Source organism: Quercus robur, chromosome 11, assembly GCF_932294415.1.
Source record: "Quercus robur chromosome 11, dhQueRobu3.1, whole genome shotgun sequence".
NCBI classification, from domain to species: Eukaryota; Viridiplantae; Streptophyta; class Magnoliopsida; order Fagales; family Fagaceae; genus Quercus; species Quercus robur.
In genome coordinates this window covers 10,866,016-10,889,937 of record NC_065544.1, presented here as the reverse complement: position 1 = coordinate 10,889,937, position 23,922 = coordinate 10,866,016, and the positions used below count along the sequence as shown (strand labels likewise).

At 34.2% G+C, this 23,922-nt stretch overlaps 2 protein-coding genes across 12 annotated transcripts in view; both read left to right on the top strand.

Moving 5' to 3' along the window:
• LOC126705755 (galacturonokinase) overlaps window positions 1-23,922 on the top strand; it is an 85,606-nt gene that overhangs the window by 46,102 nt on the left and 15,582 nt on the right. The gene's annotated exons all lie outside the window — the stretch shown is intronic.
• Window positions 15,245-19,215, top strand: LOC126705753 (sodium transporter HKT1-like). The gene is made up of 3 exons (XM_050404933.1): window positions 15,245-16,489; window positions 17,730-17,963; window positions 18,856-19,215. The coding sequence occupies exons 1-3, from the start codon at window positions 15,315-15,317 to the stop codon at window positions 19,052-19,054; spliced, it is 1,608 nt and encodes a 535-aa protein (XP_050260890.1). The 5' UTR covers window positions 15,245-15,314; the 3' UTR covers window positions 19,055-19,215.

Genomic DNA, 23,922 nt, shown 5'->3' with positions numbered 1-23,922 from the left:
AAAGGCTGGAGAGAGCCCATTCGGTGTGAAGAGGAGAAAACCAGTAGATTAGATGGCGTTTTTGGGTCAAGTTTAGTACCGGCCGGTATCCATTAACTGGCCAGAATCCAATATTTACCCCGTTACGGCTGAAATGATCCCAGTGTGACTGGTATTTGATCCAGAACGAAATCACTACGTTTTTGTACCGGCCGACCTATCGGAACGGAAAATACCGGCGGTATTGGCCGGTACGGTACGAAATCATCTTCCTTGCACATAACATGTTTGTTAAGTGTTTTCAAGAAAGACAGGTATGAAGCCAATCAAAATAGTCAATCCTAGTTTTTGCTAAGGTTTCTCAGGACTAATTGTTTTTATATAGGCTAGTGTATTTGAATATGGTTCATTCATTGTATTCGGGTTATTATTGTATTAGGCTTACTTTTGTGGTTGAGGTTTTGTCATGGATTGACAAAGGGGGAGATTGTTAGGTTCATGTGTTTTGGTATTGTAGAACCATGCCAAATTATGTGTCTTTTATTGAGTTTTGATGTGTCTTAGAATTGTAATTGAAGACAAAGTTGAAGACACAAAGTTTGCTTAAGAAAAACACATTTTCAGCATGTACCTCGATAGCAGCTCTATAGAAGCTGAAGCTAACTGTCTCCTTGATAGCAGCTCGGTAGATCAAGATTTTATTCTCGATAGAAGCTCGATAGCAGCTTAATAGATTGAGCTTCACAAATCAGCAACGCAAAAAAGCCCATAACTTATTCCTTTGAAGCTCGAATTGAGATACGTTTGAACCAGTATTTAAAGGACATAATAAGTCATCTATTAGAGGTTTTTTTAGAGAGAGAAACACTTCGTTTATGTGGCTAGGGTTTTGTAACCAAGTTTTCTCTATTTCACCAAACTAAAGAGTTTCAAAGTAGATCTGAAGATTCCATTGGTGAAGAAGTTGAAGTCATAGCAACCACCATAAACTTGCTACTGTGAGGAAAACCTTCAACAGGTTCTTGAAGTCAGTTAGAGGTTCCAATTGTGATTGTGGGTGAAGAGTTCATATATTGAAGAGTTGAAAGGTTCTGAAGCAGTAAAAGATTTCTGCTGTAAGTTCATCTACTAGCATTATAGAGTTTAGGGACAAAGGCTTTGTATTATATTTGAAACTTCTCTTTATTATAGTGGATTGCTTTTTGGAAAGGTTTTCCCCTAGGTTTTTTACTGTGAAATTTTTTTGTTTAATTGGTTTTCTTAGGTTATTATATCTTTTCCTATTTACTATTCCGTTGTGCATGTTTTTGACGTGATATTGATATTTTTTTGTTTAACCAAAGGTTATTCATAATATATCTAATTAACAACTTGGGTTTAAAACTTGTTAATTCCCAACATATTCAACAACCACCGTTAGAGAAAAACTTTCCCAAGAAAAGACAAATGTGAAAAAAATATTTGCCAATAGCCAAACAGAAACAATATAATGAAACAAACAAAATAGCAGAGAACAAAACAACGGAAAAGAATGAGAGAGACACGTGGTTCTAGGCTTCTGGTTCTACAATCTCTAAAGCTTTCTATCTCCATCTCAATTGGATTGATCCATACTCCCTTGGTCATTTTTATGCTCACGTGTCTCTCACATGAGATAGAGTTTCTGTTAGTTTTTTTAACACCAAACTAATTGATTTGACAAGCGTATAAAGTTTGTGGAGTGAATTGGCCAAATTAAAAGTTCAGGGGGTATTTTGGCCACTATCTCAAAATTTAGGGGGTGTGTGAGCATTGATTTATTTACAAATATGAACGAGGTCATGTATGATGATAGCCACAAATGAATGAGGTCGTTAATGGCTTAAGTTCCTGGACCTAATTATTTGTTGGAGATGTATCAGAAATCATATTATATTTAAACCAAATAAACCTAAAATTACTTCCTGACAATAATAACTAAAGTCAATTTCTTGTTTCTTAAGGGTAAAAAAGCAGCCGTAGTTGACTATTAGTTCTTTACAGGAAATTCTAACAAGTCAGAGGTTTGCAATAATCTATTTCCAGCAATATGGGGATACATGGTGCAATTTTTCAAGCTCATAATTAAGATGAACACACGTACATGCACTGGCAGACCTTATAATGGCGATCGAGTTAGCTCACATCTTTCAGATGCATTAGTCTATACATAGCTTCATATAAGTAAGAATTCCTATGTTTCAAGAGGTTTAAAGTGCCTTCAACTACTAGTATTTGTGGAAATGACTTCTATCAAGCAAACAATCCAATTTCTGCATGTGATTTTCTTGGATCCGATACATTCTATATGCAAGCCTGCTTGTAAAGAATAAAGCTCTGCATACATATAGCTTGCACAACACAACCCTATTGCTACGATATTGTTATACGACTCTTTTTTTATTATTTTATTATTATTATTATTATTATTTTATAAATTTGATAGTTGGGAAATTGAGAGATTTGAATCCTAGATATTTCTATTGAAAACATCAAGAAATACCAATTAGTTGAGTTATAAGGTTTTTGATTCAAGCAAATCGATTGAAATGGAGTAAAGAATATGGAGGGAATGGGCAGAGTAGCAGTGTGATAGGCAAGTATGTAGTAAGTTAGGCAACGTTTCAAAGTTTTAAGGAAAATAACATCTCGAGTTTTAGAAACTCGAGATCCATATTAAAACCCGAGTCCTAAAGACTCGCTTTGCGAGTGTTTGGCTAAACGATTTGGACTGAAAATGTCACATAGATCTCGAGTCTTTAAGACTCGAGTTCCATGCAAAAAAAATTTCCCCTATAGTGGCGTTTTTAAGTCCTATAGTGACGTTTTAAACCCATATAGCGGTGTTTTCTTGAAATTTTTTTTTATAAGTGTTATCAGCCCATACCAGGTTTTGGGAGTCCTATAGTGACGTTTTTAAGCCCTATAGTGACTTTTTAAAGTCCTATAGCGGCGTTTTTATGCAATTTATAGATATCAAGTCTTTAAAACTCGATTTCCGCATGGATTTTTTTTCCACATCAGACCCATCTGCTTACAAATCGAGACTGAAAAACTTGAGTTTTATCTTGGAACTCGAGTTTTAGACACTCGAGATGCTAGTTTTTAACATTGTTTTGAAACGTGACAACTAACTAAATTTTTTAGTATTTATTGTTATTTAGAAAAAAAATTCAAGAATATGTTACCAACCTTAAGAAAGATTGGTATATATAAATAAAAAAAGAAGGTGGTCTGTTGGACCAATGATGAATAAAACCCATGCGTGAAGTGAAGTTAAGTGCACTAACCGAAAAGAAGTTCTCCGTCGTTGAAGAATTGCTTGCTCGCTTAGGTGCTCAAAGTGGAGGAAATTAGGAAACAACTTGAGTAAGTGGGATTTGCATGGGAAGTGTCGACATTCACCATCAACATCAATTTTACATGACTCAGAAGTCATTGCCATTTTTGAGATTTTTTTTTTTACTGCGACAAGTCAATATATAAACTTTTATTACCTACATATAGCACATGAAGGGGAAAGTTTCTATTAAAAAAATAAAAATGAAGGGGAAATGTTTTTCATCCTACGCCCTATGTGTTTTACACATGCAATGACAGTCATTGATTTTGTCACCATGCTTCTCCAATTTAGTGATCCAAAAGTACAATATTTGAGATCCAGTGCAATAGCTAATCTCCCACACAAAATTTCAACTTTTAAAATATTTTTTACCTATTATTTTTTTTACTTTTTTAATTTTCTTGATCCAATAGTTGATATCAAAAGCTAACTTTTTAACTTTTGATTTAACTCATTTAAAGGACATTGCAAGGTGCAATGCTATTGCACCTAATTCTAATCCAAGTATAATGCCTAAGTAATCCAAGGACTCAAATATAGTCAATCAAGAAGGTGGGTACGACTTACTTGATCTTTAGTTTCCATGATAAAGGTTTTTCTTTTAAATAAAAGTAGAGAAACTAATCTAAGGGACTTTGCCTAGAATTTCCCCTTAACTAGAAGGATCTGTGCTTAGATGTGATAATTACGTGGGATAGATTCATGCATGCAAAATAGGGTTGCAATTTATAGCTGCAAACTGCAAAGGTGAGTTACATCCCTACTGCAACCCTACCCTAACCCAATTTGTCCACATCCGAAAATTTTAGGCTAAAATATATTTATGTACTAAGTTTTATTTTTTGGAAATTTGGCTTTTGAAATTTTAATTTATTTCATTTAATTTTTGAAGCTATTATGTTTTGATAATTTATTTTTTCTGGCCATATTTATTAACCCTACTTCTATTAAATGTCATGTGATATAAATGATGTCGTTTAGTACAAAGAATAACATTTCATGACTAAAAAAAAAAAAAAAAAAAAAAAAAAAAAAAAAAAGGAATCCATAATTTTGTGATGCGTTGGTATAAAAGTGTTTACTTTTCATCATTTTGGCTCTCATTAAAAAGTTCTCTCTCTCTCTCGTATAAAAAAAAAGGGGATAAGTTGGAGAAGTATAAATCCTTATTCATCTTGTGTTCAGCACTAGATTTATGGGCGAAGTATAAAAAATTCATTTAGGTGGAGCCAAGCTGTATGCCAACAAAACTTAAAGTGTTATGCCAATCACAAATTAATATGGGTTCAAAGGTCAACTGACTTTTATTTTTTAGCTAGCTTTCAATTTAAAGGGGTTTAAATAAAAAATTTTGGATCAAACTCTCATATATATATAGTTCCATCCCTAATGATTTGACTATCTTATTGTTACCTTATACTTTAATACAAAAGCTAAAATACTGTACTGGGGTTTTTTAAGTTTGCTCAAAGGAATACTATCATGTATTCTTGGTGCGATGGTCACTCACAAGTATAAGTGCTTGTAGGGTGTGAGAAAGCAGTAAGGCTGAAGTTCAAGTCTCTAGGAAGGAGCTTTACACACATATACACTTAAATTATATTAGAGTAAATTTTCTATCTTTTATATATATATATATATATATATATATATAAATAAAAGGTTTGCTCAAAGGAATGAATACATTTTTATTGATCAAGACTGGTGTAATGCTTCAGAAATACAAACTGCTATATATTTATTAGCATGTGTACATACATGAACTTATATATTTTCTTAGAGGTCACATATTTTTTATAAAAAAATTTGAATTTCCAAAGTCTATGTCTAGCATATTATATTGACCCAATGCGAGGTTTACATATTTCAACACTTAAAAAAAAAAAAAAAAAAAACACTAGTCAATTCTGGGCCAATGACTTAGCCCTCGAAAATTTTATTTCAAACTAAAGTGTCATGTGAGAATTTTATTATTATTATTATGGTGGTGCAATAATGTCATATTGGATAGATTAATAATTGGTTAAATTTGCAGAAATTATTTAGCATTCTCACCATCAATTTAATTAATAGGGTTGACATTAATATAAAGAGAAAGTGTTATAATCTTAAATTAATTGGGAATGTGGGGATAAACAAGGGGAAAAATTGCTCGGTGGACAAAACAAGATATGCAAAGAAGCTAAGAACGTCTGGAAGTAGTTGGCTGCAGAAAAACCAAGAAAGTGGGACAAAACAAGAAATCTAAAGAAAGGTTGAAAGAAGAAGAAGTTGGGAAAGGGCTGTGTGTGATGTGGAAGAAGAAAAATGTTGGCAACTTTCGTCATTTGGCAGTGTTATACCAGGAGGCCAATTATCCAACAGCATATGTTAGTCTAAATATTAGGACATATGTAGATCATGTTAAGAATATATGTCATTTAGAATTGACTAATCCTTTAACAAAACACACTTTACTTGTAATTTGGTAGATCTATGATATGTTTAATACTTCAAGGAACAAGAGTTCAAGTTCAAGTATTAAAGCCATGCAAATTTATCCAAGAATCAAATGAAGAAGTGTTATATTTTAAAACTCGACAGATAGCTCGACAAATGTATCTATCGAGGTTTAAAATGTGAAGCTCGACAGATAAGTTTTGAATGTTCAAATAGTATATAAAACTCTATGAACGTTTAGACTCCCAAATTACAAATAACCAATTCAAGCTTATTGTCAAACAATGTATGTGCGGAATATGAACATAAGCTTAGAACATAATTGATAAACAATCTAAACCAAATAAAATCACATCCACAGTAGAAATTAAATGGCAAAGATTAAGGGAAGAGATATACAAACACAAGGACAACATAGCGATGTGTTATTGAAGAGGAAACCGAAGCCGTCGGCGTTAAACCTTTCCACCGCCCTCCAAGCGGTCAATAATCCACTAGAGAATCAAGTTGGGATACTTGAACAGCAGATGACCCTCCAAGCCTAATCTACCCAGTGTACCTAAGCCCTCCAAACTCCTACTCCAACGAGGTTGCGCCGAACCTTTGTCTTCTCTAGCTTACTGGATTTCGCTATAACCCATAACATCAACCAATATCAATTGGTCATTTCCTAACTGCTTCCCAAGCACCCAAAAGCCTTCTCACAAATATTGGTATGGTGAAAAAAGGATTTGGCTAATGAATCTCTCAAGGATGTAACAATGGAGAGGGTGAGAGTAGAGGAATTTGGGGAATTAAAATATAAAGATTGTGGATGAATCAATCTTGTTTTTCTCTAGGATTTTTCTCTCAAAATTCTCTCTGGAAGCTCTCTATATTTCGTGGGTATAAGGGATATTTATACTGGTATGTATTTGGAATGTGAAGAGTCAATTTTTCCCAAACAGAGTGGACTGGTGACTTGGCCTCGTGACTTGACTGAGTCGCAAGTCCAAGCCGCAAGCTAACTGAATGGCCAAACTAGACTTTTTGTCTTGTAGTGCTCTAGCTGGTGTGACTGTTCAGCTATTCTGCACGCTTCACTCGTGTGCATCCTTTGGTGACTTGCAAGCCACGAGATCTAGTCGCTAGTCCCTTGCTAAGTGTACAATCTTGAACTTTTTTTCACACTTTCTCACACACTATTTTTACATGATTCCCACCTAAATACAGAGTTTCTAAATCCTAAATTACAAGCAAATTGGCACGGAATAAAGCCAACAAAATGATTGATTAAATTCAATCTTACAATCTCCTCCTTTGGCTATTCCATGACAAAACCCTAAAACAAACTCTAGACTTAACATATGAGTTGGGAACAGTTGAACAAAACTCACTCACATCTAACTCTAGAATTTGTGTAGCTTTTGAACCATAAGTATAAGTATCTCCTGAAAAACAACAACACAATATGATCATTGTATGCAGAAAACTTATAATGCATATGGAGCAAGCACAATGCGATCAAGCAAAATGAAATTAAGCAATAAATCATGGCTTGACCAAAAACGAGCAATCACTATAAAATAGTGACCACAATGGTCATTTACATAAGAAATGAACATCCGGACATGCAAGCTAATAAGCTCAACGCAAAGTATCATTTGCATGTCCAATACTCAACCAATGCAACAACTCAAGGTAATTGCATTAAGGATATAAAATCCAACAAAGGGCACAAGAGTGATGTACTTAAAGAAAATGCAAAACATTAATCAACAAGTACTACGCTACAAAGCAAGGGTACAAATTAAATACTGAATATCGTCTTATATATATATATATATAAACCAATGTACCAAAAGCTTTTAACCGCAAACACTAATACCATATCCACATAAGCACTAAAATCATATCCAAGAGTTTATAAAAATTGTAATCAAATAGCTATAAACTAGACTAGAAAAACAAAAGTAACAAAAGTTTGTTAAGCTATCCAAAAGTATGTATGAGTGTATGTATCAGCTTCCTCTTGCTTCCCGTGTCACTATGCACATTTCCTTTTTCTTGTGTGGCTCTTCCCTTTACTGTATGCTATTTCTCCCCCTTTTTGGCATGAATAGCTAAAGGCTGTCCTTCAGTTTTTGTTGAATAGCATCTAACTATGTCTCAATGGTTGTGAGACGCATTTGAACTTGATTGTTGGTGGAGAAGAGAACTTTTTCAAACTCGGCAATATGCTGATTTAAACTTGCAAACAAGGCACCTAACCTGTCATCTTGATGGCTAGATTGTTCATGCTGAGTGCTAGTTGTCTGTAGCACAAGAGTAGTGGGAGAAGCAGTCCCAGTATGCACAGGTGTAGCGGAGCCATGATCGGATGAAATGGCATGAAGGAAGGGTTCACTCTTTAGAGGAGTGACTCTCACTTGCTTGAAGAGATATCATGGATAATGGTCGAAGACATGGCAGTATTTTTCCATCTGTTGGGGGACGAACACCTTCAAGGACCATGATCTTCATAAGAAGACTATAGAAAGGGAGGCATGTTTGTGCAGTCGATCGAGCTACTGTTTTCCCAATCATTTGAAAAATGTGGGCATAAATGTCAATTGGAACTCCAGTAATGATATCACATAGAAATTGCGCTCTTCCAAGGTTGATGAAAGCGGTGTTTGAGAGTGGGTAGAGGTTGAAGAACATGATCAATTTAAGAGTCATCAGTTCAGGTGAAAACTTTGTAGTGCCTATAGATGTGCCTTTGCTTGAGACCTCATGATCAGGCCCGAGAACTTGAAGAATGTCTTGTACCAGAAGCTGTCATTCATCATACGGAGTGAGGTCTACATTTATCGGTCTAGTAATGTGAAGAACCTTTGCAATGTAGTTTGGATTGATGGTGAACTCTTTTCCTTGTACCCAACACTTCAACTCCGGTATATCGAGCATTTGAATAGAATTCCTTTACCAATTCATCAATCGAGTCCTTGAAATTCCCAAATAGATCAGCCCAATCTTTTGCTACAAATATCCTAGGAATAAATGTAATTCTCAAGGAATCAAATTTGACCACTCGTTCCACCATAGTAGGAGCTTTCACAAAAATGCTGGAATGTGTTTGTGAATCGAGAGGAGCCTTGAATCTCTCACTGTTTGAGTCTTAAGCCGAACGGTGAATCCTTTTCGAAACAAGGGATGATGGAACATTAGTCACAAGCTCTTTTCCTCGAGAGGAACATTGAGACATCTGCAAAAGAACATATACACAGTAGAGAACCAAGTGCAGAACCACAAGACACAAACATCAACTTGATTAAATCCAAGTTAGTCAAAGAAATAAGTGCATATTGATATTTAGAAAGAAATATCACTCAACCACAGTACATGAACCAAGTTAACAGTAAATTAACATGTGTAACACTTGTGCATGTGGTGTGCAAATATGATGAATATGCAGGCACAACTAAGTGAAATGTAATCAATGAACACCATAGAGTCACAAGTAACTGTCATTGTGACATTTTACAACAAGCATGAAATGCACAGTACAACACAGAAATGATATACTACTCAAAAATGAGAAGCATACACAAAAACACGTATAACAAGTAACATATTCTCAATGACAACAAAATACATTTAATAACCTCAGTCAAAGAAGCCCAACCCATATTCGAAACTTAGGATTTTCAAAACTCAACATTAACTCACAAATCAAAGAAATCAAGGTAAGAAACATGAAATACTTAGTGAGAATAAGAAAACCCATACCTTTTTCTTTAAGATTGAAGAGAAATGATGAACAACAATGGTGGTTCTTTGAGAGTGACATAGTGAGTTTGGGAGAAGTATAAACAGGAAGACAATGAATAGTCACAAAAGTTCAAGAGAAAACTGAAAAGTTTTAAAAATTGTCCTTAAAGCGCAAAACACGCGTTTTTTGTGACTAAACCAAGTCGCGTACAAGTTGCCAAACACCTTAGAGCCAAAATTTTGAAAAAATCTATCTAAGTGTTTTTCACGAATGGAAGGTCCACTCGTGAGGAAGTCGCGAAGGGAGCCGTAAAAACTTTTGTATAACCATGTGACTGAAGCTTCCATCTGCGAACAAGTCGCCAAATCGAGTCGCGAGAACATCCAAAACCCAAATTTTGAAAATTTTTCTAAGTATTTTTTGCGATTGGGACATTGACTCGTCAATGAGTCACATAAACCTACTGAGTAAGCTTATGACTGGGGGCATGCGATTGGTCATACCCGCGACCAAGTCACTAGAACAGGGCAACACTATTTTTGAAATTTTGACATTTTTGCAAAAAAAATAAAACACTTTCCAAAAACAATTAAAACACTCAAATTTTTTTTTTTGTGTTTGATCAACAAAAATTGAGTATGTGAAACACATTTAATCAAGTACAATCACACAAATTAATATGGCATTCTTTGAACATAGACATGTGTGATGTGTGTGGGTATAAAAAATGAGATAGTCCTTAGTCTAATGTGAAGCTTCAATGATCAATTCAACTAAGACATATACAATTAGCACTAGATAGAGTGACCCATCTCAATTATAGAAATATGCATATATGACCTCCCACATAACTTGATAACATAACTTTAAAGCTTTTCATTTGGCTCCATATGCATCATATCATTTGATCTTTTTGAATCATCACATCTCATTTTGAGATCAATGCCTGAAACTTTTAATATTTCAATTTGATGTGTAAGCTTTTGGCTTTTTGGGCATCATACATTTTATTTTAAGTCGCTTTACCTTTTTCCTAGTCAAATACTAGTATGTGCGACAAGCTTTTGTAGCTCATTATCTCTTTTCATTTGGAGATTTGCATTTGTTGAGCTCTTTAAACAAAAATAATAAAATAAAAGAGTTATAAGATATATAGGCACAAATCTATACATGTCTCAAGATCAACAAAACCATTAATTAATCATTCATGACAAGTTTGAAGATCTCTTTACAACAATCACATAGATGTCAAGAGATTTCCCACAATGATATAAGTGCATATGGAACAAGCTCCGCTCGTAAATGCACAAGGCCATTAGTACAAATGTACAAGGCAAAATATGTTTGTGACAAAACACAATAATGTCGATCAAACTTTTTGAATTTTCTACTTTTTATGTGTTTTTGGATTTTTGACATAAAAGCAAGAAAAGATTGATAAAAAACAACAATGTAAAAACATTTAAAACAAATGCAAACAAACAAACAATTTTCAACTCAAGCTAGCAAAAAGCACACAACCAAGCATAGTCACAAAGCATAGGAAGTATTGATGCATGGACATGTTGTAATACTTATGCATAAGTACCCTTTTTCACCCACACGTCACTGTTTGGGGTGATATCCCTATAGGATTGGGTACGAGTGTTAGGTCTTTCAAACCTTCTGGTGAAGCTTGATAAGCAGGTGGTGAATGCATCAATCATCTTCATCACATCTATCACTCCGGAATCACCATCTCGACCTCTTGGATGTCCAACAGCCCAATTCCTTTTGTCATCTCTTGGTCCTCTTATCCTTTGATCCCTTGCATTCTTCAATGCACTAAGCTTATGACAATTTGGTCTGGTGTGCCCTTGAAGTCCACAGTGATGGTAGACATGGTTAGTTCTCAGACCTCTTTATGATTTTGGAAGTGATTTCCTTTTAGCTTCAGGTTTGACATCTGATTGATTATGGGGCTTATTCAACACCCGTTGGTTAGCCACATTCTTCTTCTTCTCCACCTTTACTTTCTTAGTAGTAGGGGCAACTACAACTGGTTTTTTTGCTTTCACAAACTTTACTTCCTTGGACATATTCACAGTTGAACTACTCTCTCCGGTATATCCCAATTCGGTTCTATCGGAGAAAGGTTTTTGATAAGAAGGACTTCATCTAGCTTCTTGGAGGAAACTCTCTCTACTTTGGCATTTGCTTGAACTACCTCAAGCTCAAGAAATTTTATCTTTGAGTAAGCTTCAGTTAGCTCTCCATTTAGCGTCTCTATTTCACATTTGGGCTCCATATATTGCACTAGGAGACTTCTATAGTCCTCCTTTGCCTTTTTCATCTTTTTAATGGCTACCTTGGCCACCCTTGCATATTCTCCTGACTTCTTAAGGAGGGAATTGTAGTTTTCTTGAAGACTTGCTATACTTTCATCTTCTTCAACATCCGATTCTTCCACAACTCCCATTGATTCCTCATCACTATGCTTCCCAAGCTCTTCTACAAGCAAATTTAAGTCCTCCAAAGACTCAACATGATCAATAGTCATAAAAGCGGAGTAATTTCCTTCTCCATCATAGCTTTCCTCTGAATTAGAATTGGAAGAGTCTGAGTCAATAAGAGTGTTGGCATACACTTGCCCTTCATTCTCAAATAATTAGGACATTCCTTCTTGAAATGGCCATGTTCATTGCATTCGAAACAAGTGACTCCTTGAGTGGATTGAGACTCCTTTCCATCTTTCCTTTTGAAGTCCTTTTTCTCCTTTTTGGAACTTGAAAATTTCCCTTTATCACCAAATTTTCCATTGTTCTTGAACTTCAAAAATTTTCAGAAATTTTTTACAAGGTAAGTAACATCTTTCTCGACAACATCCTCATCCGATGAGTCGTGAGCTTCTACCCTTTCATTAATTGTCTTAAGAGCAAGTTATTTTCTCTTCCTTTGGGATGGCAATGACAGCTCATATGTTTGAAGTGAGCTAATCAGTTCTTGAATTTTGATATCATCAAGGTCCTTGCTCTCTTCAATTGTTGTAATCTTTGCACGGAAGCTCTCTAGCAATGATCGGAGGATTTTCCTCACTATCTTTGAGTCCTCTGTTTTCTCACCCAAGTTGAACTTGCCAATGACCACCTCATTCAGCTTGCTATAGAAAGAGTCAAATGATTCGTCCTTACTCATTTTCAGCTCCTCAAACCGGGTGGTCAGCATCTGCAACTTAGTATCTTTCACTTTCTTCGTTCCTTCATACGTGGTCTCCAATATCTGTCATGCCTCCTTGGCAATGGAAATGTGAGATATCCTGTGGAACTCATTTGGAGATACACCACAAAAAATAGCGTTAAGTGCTTTGCTATTTGCATTAGACGCTGCGAGGGCTGCCTTATCCCACGTGGATTTAGCAGCCTCTAGCCTAGTCCATCCAATATCCACCGCATCCTAAACGGTTTCATCCATTGAACACAAATGCCCTCATCCTAACTTTCCAAAAGGCATAGTTGCTACCATCAAAATATGGTGGAACATTTAGATATTGAGACTAGTCCATCTTAAACGGGGTCAAGGATCGCACTAAGGTAATTAAACCACAACAAGTGCACCCACTCTAATACCAATTGAATGTTCAAATAGTGTATAAAACATTATAAACGTTTAGACCCCCAAATTACAAATAACCAATTCAAGCTTATTATCAAACAATGTATGTGTGGAATATGAACATAAGCTTAGAACAGAATTGATAAATAATCTAAACCAAATAAAATTCTCTCAAAATTCTTTCTGGAAGCTCTCTACATTTCGTGGGTATAAGGGGTATTTATACTGGTGTGTATTTGGAATGCGAAGAGTCAGCTTTTCCCAAATAGAGTGGACTTGTGACTTGGCCTCGCGACTTGACTGAGTCGTAATTCCAAGCCGCGAGCTAACTGAATGGCCAGAATGGACTTTTTGTCTTGTAGTGCTCTAGCTGGTGTGACTGTTCAGCTCCTCTGCATGCTTCACTCGTGTGCATCCTTTGGCGACTTGCAAGCCGCGAGATCTAGTTGCGAGTCCTTTGCTAAGTGCATAATCTTGAACTTTTCTTCACGCTCTCTCACTCACTACCTTTACATGATTCCCACCTAAATACAGGGTTTCTAAATGTGGAATTACAAGCCAATTGGCACGAAATAAAGCCAACAAAATAGTTGATTAAATTCAACCTTACACGCTCAACAGCTTTATCTATCAAGAATTACGAAAATCAGTTTTTTAGATTTGATTTCACACATATCCATGTGTATGTGTTTAGGCTTTATTTTCTCATAACCCTAAACATATATAAGAATTATTTAAGGGCTATCTCAGATGATGCAAAGGATTTTTATTCAAGCATACTGCGACCGGAGACATATGCCGTAATTCATCTTTCTTTTGAAGAAGTTGCTGCATTTGTACATCGTAGGGTTTTGTAACTAAGGAGTTTTTTTATCTTCTTCGTGTGGATGAACTGAAGAATTTTGCAGCTAACATCTTTCTCAAGTTGGTGTGTTAGTCACATAATTGGATCCGTGCATCGATTGGTTAGTCATGTATTAGGAGCCATGCATTGAAAAAGAGAGATTGTCACTACAAAACAAGTCCAATTATGTATTGGGTTAATTAAGAGTTCAACTGTAAGTTGGTATAAGGTATTGAGATTCCTTTACTTATAACCGCTTGTTTTGATAATAGTGGATTCTCGTGAGTGGTGACCTTAAATTCACCCAACTGATTTTTTGCCTTAGAGTTTTTCCCTATTCGTAAACAAATCACTGTGTCAAATTTATTTTTTTTGCTGCATTTAGTTATTTGGTTATTTGTTTGTGCTACCACGCGTATTGCATGTTAATTGATTTAATTAATTAACTTGGCTAATTAATTGGTTAATTTATCACAAGTGGTCAATACATTCTTGGCCTATCACTAAAAAAAAAAAAAAAGGGCACAAATCGAAAAAATAAGGACAGATTACTCTCCATTCTCTCTATCTACTTGTCTAAAAAAATTGACAAATATATAAGAATGACTGATAATAAAATAAATTCTGACCATATGATCAACCAGTATGGTATTCATAACTTTCGTTATTAAATAATGTGTCTCACGATCCTTGCACATGAACTAACATTTATCAAGAGTAAGATTAAAGAATGCGAGTCAAACAATTACATTAACAATAAATAAAATTTTAGAAACTAAATTGATAATTATTAGAATAATACTTAACTGGTAAATTATCAACAAAATTGCGAATTTAATCATTTAACCATATTATTATAACAAAATAATTTTCTCATATGTTTTTTTTTTCTCAACATATCCTTCAGCAGAGAAAAAATAATTATGTTGCCGTAGGTTCCTTTTTATGTAAGCCCGGTTTGGATACAGTGTTTTTGTGCGTCTGCATTTTCAATTTGTGCGTTTTGCCTCTTTTTTATTTTTATTTTATTCTTGGTTAGCCATGTTTTTTGACTTTCGGTCAGTGTTCAGTGCACACCAGTGTACTATTCAGCAACTTTTCAGTGATTTTATTATTAAAAATGGGTCCTGCGGTACTATTCACATATTTAAAATTTATTTTGCTACAGTGTTTTCAATTTTTAGTTTTCAGCAAAATAAGTAATAGCCAAACGGACCGTATTGTCATTTCAGTGCTTTAGCTAGATGAATAAATAATCTCATGTATCCCACTAAATTGTAGAGCTTGTACAGCACGTACTGCCTCTTTAAAAATAAGCCCCATATATCCACTTTAAGCATGGTTATGCAAATCTTACCTCAGTAAAGATGATTAATTCTTCTTGTTTTCGCCAGAAATTAGAGATTTTCTTTAGCTTTTCACGCAAAAAACTTTATTGTTTCAACCAATTCTTCTCTTGTCAAATTCGCTCGCTTTTTCATTTCTTCCTCTTCCATGTCAGCCCTTTTTGGATCCAGCTCAGTTACTTCATAATTGTCTCTTTTTTTGGTCATCTAGCTTTGATGGTCTCAAAGCCAAGAACTGCTTGGTTTAGGCCTAAGGACTTTGACATGTTCTTCACGTCCGTCTCTGCCACCACAGTTTCAAGCATGTCAACAATCGAAATGGAGGTTTTTTCCAATACCCAACTCATTATTATGACAATCTTAATGTTCGTTGGTGGAGAGGTATTCACTTCCTTTCTTGGACTCCAATTTACAAGGTCCAAGTTCTTCAAAAATTGTCCAAGTAGTGACCAAAACAGTGTTAAACTCAGCCACTATTTTCCCGACCATACTAATTCTTACAATAAAATTGAACTTGATGTGGAAAAAGAGAAACCAGACATCAATAATATTATTGAGAATGGTAGTCTCAATTATAGCTCCATTAAGGTTTTGGGATATGTGGTTTTGGGTTATCTATTTGTGGTTCATCTAATTGGTTATAGTCTTGTTTCATTGTATGTAAATCTTCTTCCGAGTGCGAGGAAGGTACTCAAAGACAAGGGCCTAGAAACACTGACCTTTTCTGTCTTCACAACTGTTTCAAATTTCACAAATTGTGGTTTTGTCCCAACAAATGAGAACATGATAGTTTTCAAGAAGAATTCAGGTCTCCTACTACTTCTCATTCCACAAATCCTTATGGGGAACACTTTGTACCCCCCATGCTTGTTAGCCATGATCTGGGTCTTAAAGAAAACCACCAAGCGTGAGGAATTCAGATATATATTGATGAATTACAGAGATATGGGCTATGGTCATTTGCTCTCTGGTCATCACGCTTTGCTTCTAGCTATGACTGTTTTCGGATTCATATTGATACAGTTTATACTGTTTTGCTCCATGGAGTGGAATTCACAAGTCATGGATGGTCTGAATTTGTATCAGAAAGTCGTTGGTTCGTTGTTTCAAACTGTGAACTCTCGGCATACTGGTGAATCAGTAGTTGACCTCTCCAGCATCTCCTCAGCAATTCTGGTTCTCTTCATCATAATGATGTATGTGAGTCTGTCTAACATTCTATCTCGGTTACTCTAATTGTTCTTTATTTCCATGTCAAGGGTATTGACATCTTCTCCATTTGAAATGAACTCATTTCACAATTCAGATTAAATAATCTCGACTGTAAAATAGACTCTCTCCATTTCAAGTGAAATAGAGAAGATCATATTCTGTGCCTAGAGAGTGTCACTGTAAATGCATGATTGGGGTAAGAAAGTTAAGAGACTGTAAATGCATGATTGGGATAAGAAAAGAGATTACAAGGAAATGGTTCTTAGTGGCTAGTCACACGCTCACACCAGACGTTTTGGCATATACCATTTTATAACTTTTATTGGCTAAGCCAGTTTTGACTAAAGAACCAATATTCCACTTGATTATAAATTATGATCTCCATTCATTAGATTTGACAATTATACAAAAGTTTATTGTACCACCTACCCTCAAAATCAATTTTGTAGTTCTTCTCAGGAAAAAAAAAAAAAAATTATAGTAATTATTCTTTAAGAATACAATAAATGTGTACTTTATCATCTCATATCATAATGAATCTTACTAATTAAATTCATATTAGATTTCATTATTCGTAAAGAGATACTACGCATTTATTGTACTTTTGAATTATTATATATTTTTTCTGATATTAATTAGTTACCACATTAAAATATAAAATACTATTAAAAAAATAAAATATTTTTTTTTTCCTATCCATAAAAAGCTTTTAAAAATATTTTATAAATATATGTTTTTTTGACATCCACTAACAAAATTCAAATTATAATAATATCAAACTTTAACAGCAAAGATCAAACTACAATTGCTTAATCAGTATCCCTTTTGGAATGACACTGTCATGTTCGTTGTTTTTTGGGCTGAGGTTTCCGAAGCATAAGTTGCCACTTTATTAAAGTCAGTCTTATGGCTCTTCGCAATTGTGCTTTTGAGTTTTGACCCCACAATTGTTATCCATGCCGTAGGGTTTCAATAGTGACTCCAACATGCATTATTAATTATTTTATTTCCACTTATAATTGTTTAAGTGAAAAGATTTGTTTCAGAGTTACTTATGTGGGCATTATATCATGGGTATCTTCAGTGACTATTCATGATGAAAATAATTTTCTTCACACATGCATACCAAGTCAGCAAGAATGAATTTAATTAAATTTACTCCAAAAAAAAAAAAAAAAAAAACCCTTTAATATGGTACCAGCTAAGTTTACTTTTATCTTACAGGTATCTCCCACCACATACTACGTTCATTCCACCAAACGTTCATGTCCATGAGGAGTTCCCAGAAAATGGGAAGCAAAGCCAAAATCGAAAGAAGACTTTTATGGAGTGTCTAATCATCTCACAACTCTCCTATTTAGCCATTTTCATTATTCTCATATGTATCACAGAGAGACAGAAAATGGAAGAAGACCCCCTCAACTTCAATGTTTTGAACGTCACCATAGAAGTAATAAGGTATATAAGTTTTTTAGTTTTTTTTTTTTTTTTCTTTCCCCACTTTCTTTACTATTCTCTTATTATATCATGTCTTCTGATCTTATGCATGTAATCATTCGGATGAGTCACAAAGTACATTAGAAAATTGTCGTGACAAAGTATTAGAGAAACATAAATGTTATAAAAAAAAAAAAAAAAAAGAGTCTAAATTGTAAACTATACAATCTATACCTTAAAGTTTAGGGTTTTTTAAATTTTACACCTCGAAATTTCAAAATTTGGATTTTACCTCTTGAAATTTGACGCTGTTTGAATTTCACACACTAAAGTTTCAGAATTTAGATTTTAACCTCTAAAGTTTGGGGATGTTTGGATTTTTTACTCCTTGAAGTTTCAAAGTTTGGATTTTATTCCCTAAAATTCTATTTCATTTACTTCAGTAGTTGCTTCGTCTAAATTTTCCGTTAAGTGCCATATAAACTTGCTATGCATGGCATAATAAAAATGATGTGGCATCATTTTATTGGATGAGCTAAACATGCATGACACCTTTATGTGGTACTTAGCATAAAATATGGACGAAGGGGCTGTTGATGCAAACAAAATAGAACTTTAGGGGATCAAATCTAAATTCTAAAATTTCAGGGTGCAAAATCCAAATATCCCCAAATTTCAAAAGTAAAGTCTAAATTCTGAAATTTTAGAATGTAAAATCTAAACGCTCCAAACTTTAGGGGGTATAGTTTACAATTTAGCAGCAAAAAAATTGAAGGTAGAATTGGAATCTTTGGTAAACAGAGTGGCCTTGGAATTATAGTTGTAGCAAACAATATACGAAGTTCAATTGTTTTTTCGATCACCTGTAGAGGCTGTATATAATAACTAATTAAGATTCTCTGGTTACGTTTAGTGCATATGGGAATGTTGGGTTCACCACTGGATACAGCTGCAAACGGCAATTGAAACCAGATAGCCTCTGTGTAGACACATGGTATGGATTCGTTGGAAGGTGGAGTACGAAGGGAAAATTCATTCTCATCATTGTCATGTTCTTTGGAAAGCTTAAAAAATTCAGTATGAAAGGTGGTCAAGCCTGGAACCTTTCCTAACTGAGGTCTTAACTAAATCTTCAACTTCTTCATGCATGGAAGTTTAGATGACTAAGTAATTAATTTGTACTACTATAAAGTAAATTACAAGGTTTGTACTAAGTATTGTAATATGAAGTACTTAAGCTTCCTCATGAGTACTAAGTAATAATTTGCTGAAACTACTGTGTAGTTTCCTTAGCAACATGTGGGTAATTAAATTATGATGAGTGATTAACTTAGGTTTTGGTGATTTTTAGAAGAATATTCAGATTCTTTTCATATCTCCCATATCAAAAACATCAAGAAAAAACAAAACAAAACTACAACTCAAAATTTTGTATTAGACTGCTAGTACCTGCGAACTTAGACGTAGGCAGATGCCGATGCGTCTGCCTGCCCTAGTTAATTACTGACATTTGTGGACAATTTAGAATGAAGATGACTCAAATTTTTTCACAGTAGTTGTAGTAGGAACATCACCATTGAGCCCAACAACCAAGTGAGAAATAGTATTTATAAGTGGAGTTGCTTGCCATAATCGTGGAGCATATGAACTACTTTCCTAGAACCATTCAATAGCATTTTCATGTGAAGTCCTGCTCTCTTACAACTCTCTGTATCACAGATCACAATTAAGTGGTGTGTCACTAGACTTGTTACCCCTACTACTTCCACAATCAAATATAATCAAGGATTCCACGTATATAGAACACATCTTTTGACCATTAACCTTTTCTTGATATCATCATATGCCTCCTAGTCCTTTGACGTGCAAGCCTTACCACCTCCATTGTCTACTATTTTTTTTCCCTCAAATACTCTACTCAAAGTATTAGAGGACTTTGTCCTTGTTTGAAACAACCAATTTGGGGCTTGCAAACACATCTTTTTAAATGAAATATTTTTTGAAGACATGCTGTTATGTTCTTGTGGATGAACAATTCAAAACTTTTGCCTCTGTTTTTCCATTGATTATCTTTCACAAACAATATGGCAAAATTGGGTGATAATATATCTACACAAAATATTTCAAAACAACAAAATGTATAATGTACCTTTCAGAAAGGGAAGCCAAAATATTGCAAGACAAAGTATAGAAGGTTAATTTTTCAATACAAAGGAAACAAAAATATATAAAATATTTGCTATGGTAGGGGAATAAACCTGTGTTACAACTTGCAAATCTTTCATTTTATGGAGAAAAATTTTTCATTTTAGAAAACGTAGAAGTTAGGAGTAGAAGAGTCCAAGAAGTTGGAAAAGGGAATGGAACTATATGACAATGATATATGTAATGTTAAGTCCATTGTATAATGATGCACAATACTATTATTATTCTTTTTTTGGAGTTTCTCTTCTTCTTTTTTACCTTTCCTACAAAATATAAACCCACATAGAGCTAAGTGGTTGCCCAAAAGTTTGATTAAAATTTAAATACTAAGGACATAAACCTATTTATTGTTGAATATAAATATATTAGTTTTTAGACCCCTGAAAACATAGTATGTTTAACCTAATTTATTAGCCAAGTAGTTACATAGGTTAATTATTCAGATCTAGGTTAAACATTCATCACACATATCATGTATAGCGAAAATCTAAATAACACAAGATGTGATGATCCAGCAAAACCAATGAAACAAACTAGTTTCAAGGTAAAAAAAACTTGAAGGGAACGATCCCAAGAGAACAATCCACTATATCAAATTGAGATTTACAATCAAGAATACCAATTCGTAGTAAATCTAACTACAGTTACGAAATTGAGCTTCGAACCCTTCAGACTTCTTTGATGTGGACTTGCTCCAACATGAACCTCTAGTTCCCGTCTTTAGATCTCCAACATAGACCTCATGTCTATAACTCCAAGACCACCATTGAAAGTTTAGATCCAGCATCATTGATGACTGGTATGCAACAACTTCAAATCTACCGGTTCTAATAGTATGTAAATTGATTTCCGATAGTGACTTTGAAAGGAGAAAACACAGAACCTTTTTGGATCTCAAAAGAGAAACTCCAAAATCTCAACAAAACGTGCCTTAGAGTTTCCTTTAAATACTTAATGAAGTAGATCTGAAACCCTAGTCACTTGATGAGCCAATGGGCTATTGGGCCGAAATTAAATTTTGCAGATTCATAGTTCAATTAGTCGAATTATCTTCTCGATCAGTCAAGCCTTGCATGTTTCAAATTCCTCAATCTGCATCTTCCTTATTCTTGTATTCTGACTTGCAGTACCTTGGGTATTGTCTAATATACCCTATATATAGAATCTAAGATCCATATCTAGAAAAATTTGTGTTCATGGTTTGCCAATTGTTCTAAAATTTTAGAACCTAACAAAAAAAATAACAATAAAAATTTAGTAGGTCTTTAAATCATTTGCTTGCATGAAATGCTAATGAAAAAAATTCTCAAAGTGTCATATGGTAGGACCTCATACTCACACACGCACACACATACATAAATTTATTCCAATCAAACAATCAAATTTTGGTCAAATTGCATTTAAACTTAGGTTGACCTTGGTCAAACTTCGGTAAAATATTGTACTTTGATATGAAATTATGGAAATCGGTGTTCAGGTAGCTTTTGAGCTTGTTTGACCATTGGTCAACTTAGTTAATTAGAGTTTGGCCCACTAAAGGCATTTTGCTCACTTTAACTTTGGACCGGAAAATTAAGTGGTCCAATGTTCGAATTGAATAATTTAATTCATATCTAGAATTCTCATGATCCTAGTGTGAAAACAAGAATTTTGGAAAATTTTCAGGATTTTGCACGTAAATTAAGATTGACCAAAATATTTTGTTAATAGTGACAAATTGAGTAGATCCATGATCATTTACTATATGTGCCTATTTGTGTTGAGGGAATAAAAAAGCACTTTGGATTTATTTGTGGTTGCTTATGATTTGTCCTGAATTTCCATGAAATTCCTGGATTATGTTATTCAAATTTTGGCAATCTCTACTCTTAGTTCTAAGAAAAAAAAAAAAAAAGATCAAGAGTCTTGTAACTCAACCAGTTGGCACATCTTGATATTTTCAAATGAGACATTCAGGATTCAAATTCTCTCGCCCCAACTATCAAAATATCAAAAGAAAAGGAAGGTGAAATTGACAAAAAGGACTTGCAAAAATTTACAATCTTAACTTAAAGGAAAGATTTGATAGCTTTAGTGGCCTGCTCCAATATCATCAATAATCTATTGATGAATAAAATAAATAAATAAAGTGATAGTAGATCACTTTAACATATACCTTTCATTGGGATGAAATATGATAAGGAAAAAAAATCACATGTAATTAAAAGGTCAATGAAGATACCATATTTATAATAAAGTTGATAATGTTTTTTGGAAGCTGAAAAGGCCCAGGTGTATTTCCAATAAATCCCTATTCAAGTCAATCATAAGCTTTATCCAAATTCAACTTAACAGCTACTACCCTAATGTGTTAAACCACACAATTTCAAAAGTACAAGATTGTACATCAATAAGTTCTTTCGAAAAACATAAAATGGACACCATTGCCAAACTCAGTGCTACTCTTTTCCTAGACACTTAAATTAACAAAAAAACATTAAATAAAATTAAAAGATTTGATATTATTGTTGCCACTACCACCATAACCATGTGTCCTTATCTCCTTCGCTCAATCACTTCCTCTCTAACTACAATTTTAGTGTGAATTTTAAGCTACTACTAAAATAAGACATTGTTTGGGGTAGAGAAGGAGGCAAAGAGTTTCTGGTATTGGTAGAGGAGAAGAAGAGGAATGGATGACTAGGATTGAGTTTAAAAAGAAAAGGGAATGAGGGGTTGAAGAGTTAACAAAAGAGAATGAGAGAGTCCAATAAGTTTTGTTTAAATGGATACAATAGTTTTTTGGTTAGACCAAATAAGTAAATGTTCCCTGATCATAGGAGATTTGTATCTTGGGGAGTAAAATCCCTTACAATTTAGTCCAACTATTATAATAAAATTAAGCCACATCTATTAATAAATCCAACAAAGTTTCATAAACAACTAACAAAACTTTTTAAATCTCTCCTTTTGTGTTCACACCTCCTTCGACAATTCTCTTAGGTAAGCGTGGCAAAATTTGACACGATCTGCGAACCTGACACGACACGACACGACACAAAATTAGCAGGTTATGGGTTGAGACTTAACGGGTTCATGTCATATTTGAGTTGACATGGCCGACCCGTTTAATAAACGGGTTGGGTTGAACACATAGAACCCATTTAACCTGTCTAACTCGTTTAATTAAATGACATTTTACCAATATATCATTCAAACTCTAGGTATATAAACATATTAGTTGTTGTGATTTATTTTATTTGACATATTGTGATTGATTATTTGTGATATTGGGATATGCTTTAGTTTTGAATGATTATTTGTGATGCAATTATTCGTTAGTTCTGAATTTTATATTAAAAATATTTATTTGTTTGTTTTTTCATAATTTTTTTTTTCATTTTGATAAAATTTGATAAATAGGTCGACACGACTAACCCGTTTAATAAACGAGTCGTGTTAGGGTTGAGAGATCTTAACCCGTTTAATAAACATGTCGAGTTAATATTGACCTATATAGTCAAATACTCATGACTTGGCATGATACGAACCCGACATGCGAACACGAATTGCCACTTTTACTCTTAGGTAAGAGCATCGAAAATGAAAAGGCATTGAATTTGGTTTAAGATTAGGATTCTTTCTTATGGTAATGGAGAGAGAGAGAGAGAATTTTGCTTAGTAGGTTTTTTAATTTTTAATTTTTTGAGAATCAACGTAGTGCCTTTTATTCAATGAATACCATCAAAGTTTGCTAAAAGCACAAGAATGAAACTGGGGTGGAACATCCTCCATC